This window comes from Chiloscyllium plagiosum, unplaced genomic scaffold, assembly GCF_004010195.1.
Source record: "Chiloscyllium plagiosum isolate BGI_BamShark_2017 unplaced genomic scaffold, ASM401019v2 scaf_9471, whole genome shotgun sequence".
Taxonomy (NCBI): domain Eukaryota; kingdom Metazoa; phylum Chordata; class Chondrichthyes; order Orectolobiformes; family Hemiscylliidae; genus Chiloscyllium; species Chiloscyllium plagiosum.
Genome location: NW_025201452.1, coordinates 5,529 through 7,108, shown reverse-complemented (window position 1 = coordinate 7,108; position 1,580 = coordinate 5,529). Strand labels below are relative to the sequence as shown.

At 43.9% G+C, this 1,580-nt stretch overlaps 1 protein-coding gene across 1 annotated transcript; it reads left to right on the top strand.

Annotated features, from left to right (window-relative positions):
- The first annotated feature begins 196 nt into the window (after positions 1 to 196).
- On the top strand, positions 197 to 1,021 carry LOC122546137 (probable G-protein coupled receptor 139). The gene has a single exon (XM_043684955.1). The coding sequence runs from the start codon at positions 197 to 199 to the stop codon at positions 1,019 to 1,021; it is 825 nt and encodes a 274-aa protein (XP_043540890.1).
- The last annotated feature ends 559 nt before the right edge of the window (positions 1,022 to 1,580 follow it).

Sequence of the window (1,580 nt, the reverse complement as noted above, 5' to 3'; positions counted from 1 at the left end):
CTTCCACTCTCACAGTGCCCAGATATTTGATGGTAAAATCCTACTGTTGCTCTGTGAAACATCAAGGGGGAATTTCTGATGTGTAACTCAATGTGTCTTCACCCATTTGTCTCCCACAGTTAATTCTCTGGCCATTGGAATCCTTTCCCAAGGAAAGTGTGGTGTTTCTCCTTGCACTACTCGCTATCTGGTGGGGATGGCAGCTGCTGATCTGATGGTCATTATCTCTTATGTTATACTAACAAGATTTCGCTATTATTATTATGGGCTGTCTTTCCTGAACATTACTCCTGTGTGTAGTGTCATTGAGGTCCTGCTACGCACAACTAGAGACTGCTCTGTCTGGTTCACAGTCATGTTCACCTTTGACCGATATATAACTGTTTGTTGTCAGAAGCTGAGAACAAAATATTGTACTGCAAAAACTGCGACTGTGGTTCTAGCAACAACCTGCAACCTGTTCTGTTTCAAAAATATCCCCTTCTATTTTTCGATTGAGTTGCTGAGGATAATCAACAATGTGCCATTCGACTGTATAACAAAGACAAGCTACTATACTGAGACTTGGTGGGTGGCATTAGATTGGCTTGATACAGTTTTAACTCCGTTTTTGCCATTCACTTTCATCCTGTTACTCAATGCTCTGACAGTCAGACACATTTTCGAGAGCAGTCGAGTCTGGAAGAGGCTGAAGGGTGAGAGCAAAGGAGACAATCCCAGAGACCCAGAGATGGAGAGCAGAAGGAAGGCTGGGATTTTGCTCTTCACTATTTCTGGGAGCTTCATCCTCCTGTGGTTAATCGCTGTTGTTGCTTTCTTGTATTATGCCATCCGAGGAATCAGTACTGCTGATTACCCGCCTTTTCTATATGACTTCAGTACAGTTGGTTACATGCTGCAGAATTTAAGTTGTTGCACAAACACATTTATTTATGCAGTAACATTGTCTCGGTTCAGAGCGAAAATCCGTCATGCAGTGAAATACCTGGTTACGCACATTCCTCGCATTATGAATAAATAAAGCTCCTCAGTGAAACCAAGTGGACTGCTTTGTCCTCGATGGGGTCAAGCTTCCTGAATATTTGTTGGAGCTGCACACATTTGGGGAATACTCTGTCACAGTCCTGACAGGGAGTCCTTATCCCAGCGCAGGGACAGAGTTGGCTGGAAACCTGCAGATTCCCCATCGTAGCACTATCCAAAGGAATGTTCTGGGGAATTAGAAATTACCTGGTCGGAAATTCCATCAGCTTGGAACTTTCTGTAAGTCTCCATCAAAACAAAATCCTTTGGAGGGTTCTGATGAAATTAAATAGAATAGTTCATCAGAAAATGTTTTACTGCGAAATTTGTTAATGGCTGGGCTCTCTATTTTTCAGCATCATGCTGTCCAATTTCTGGACCATCTCTGACACCTCCCTCCCCTTCCTGGACCTCTCCATCTCCATTAATGACGACCGACTTGACATTGATATTTTTTACAAACCCACCGACTCCCACAGCTACCTGGATTACACCTCTTCCCACCCTACCTCTTGCAAAAATGCCATCCCGTATTCCCAATTCCTCCGCCTCCGCCG

Bases quoted from the DNA above. Each gene is read 5' to 3' on its own strand.
- LOC122546137 (XM_043684955.1), top strand. From the start codon at position 197: ATGGCAGCTGCTGATCTGATGGTCATTATCTCTTATGTTATACTAACA.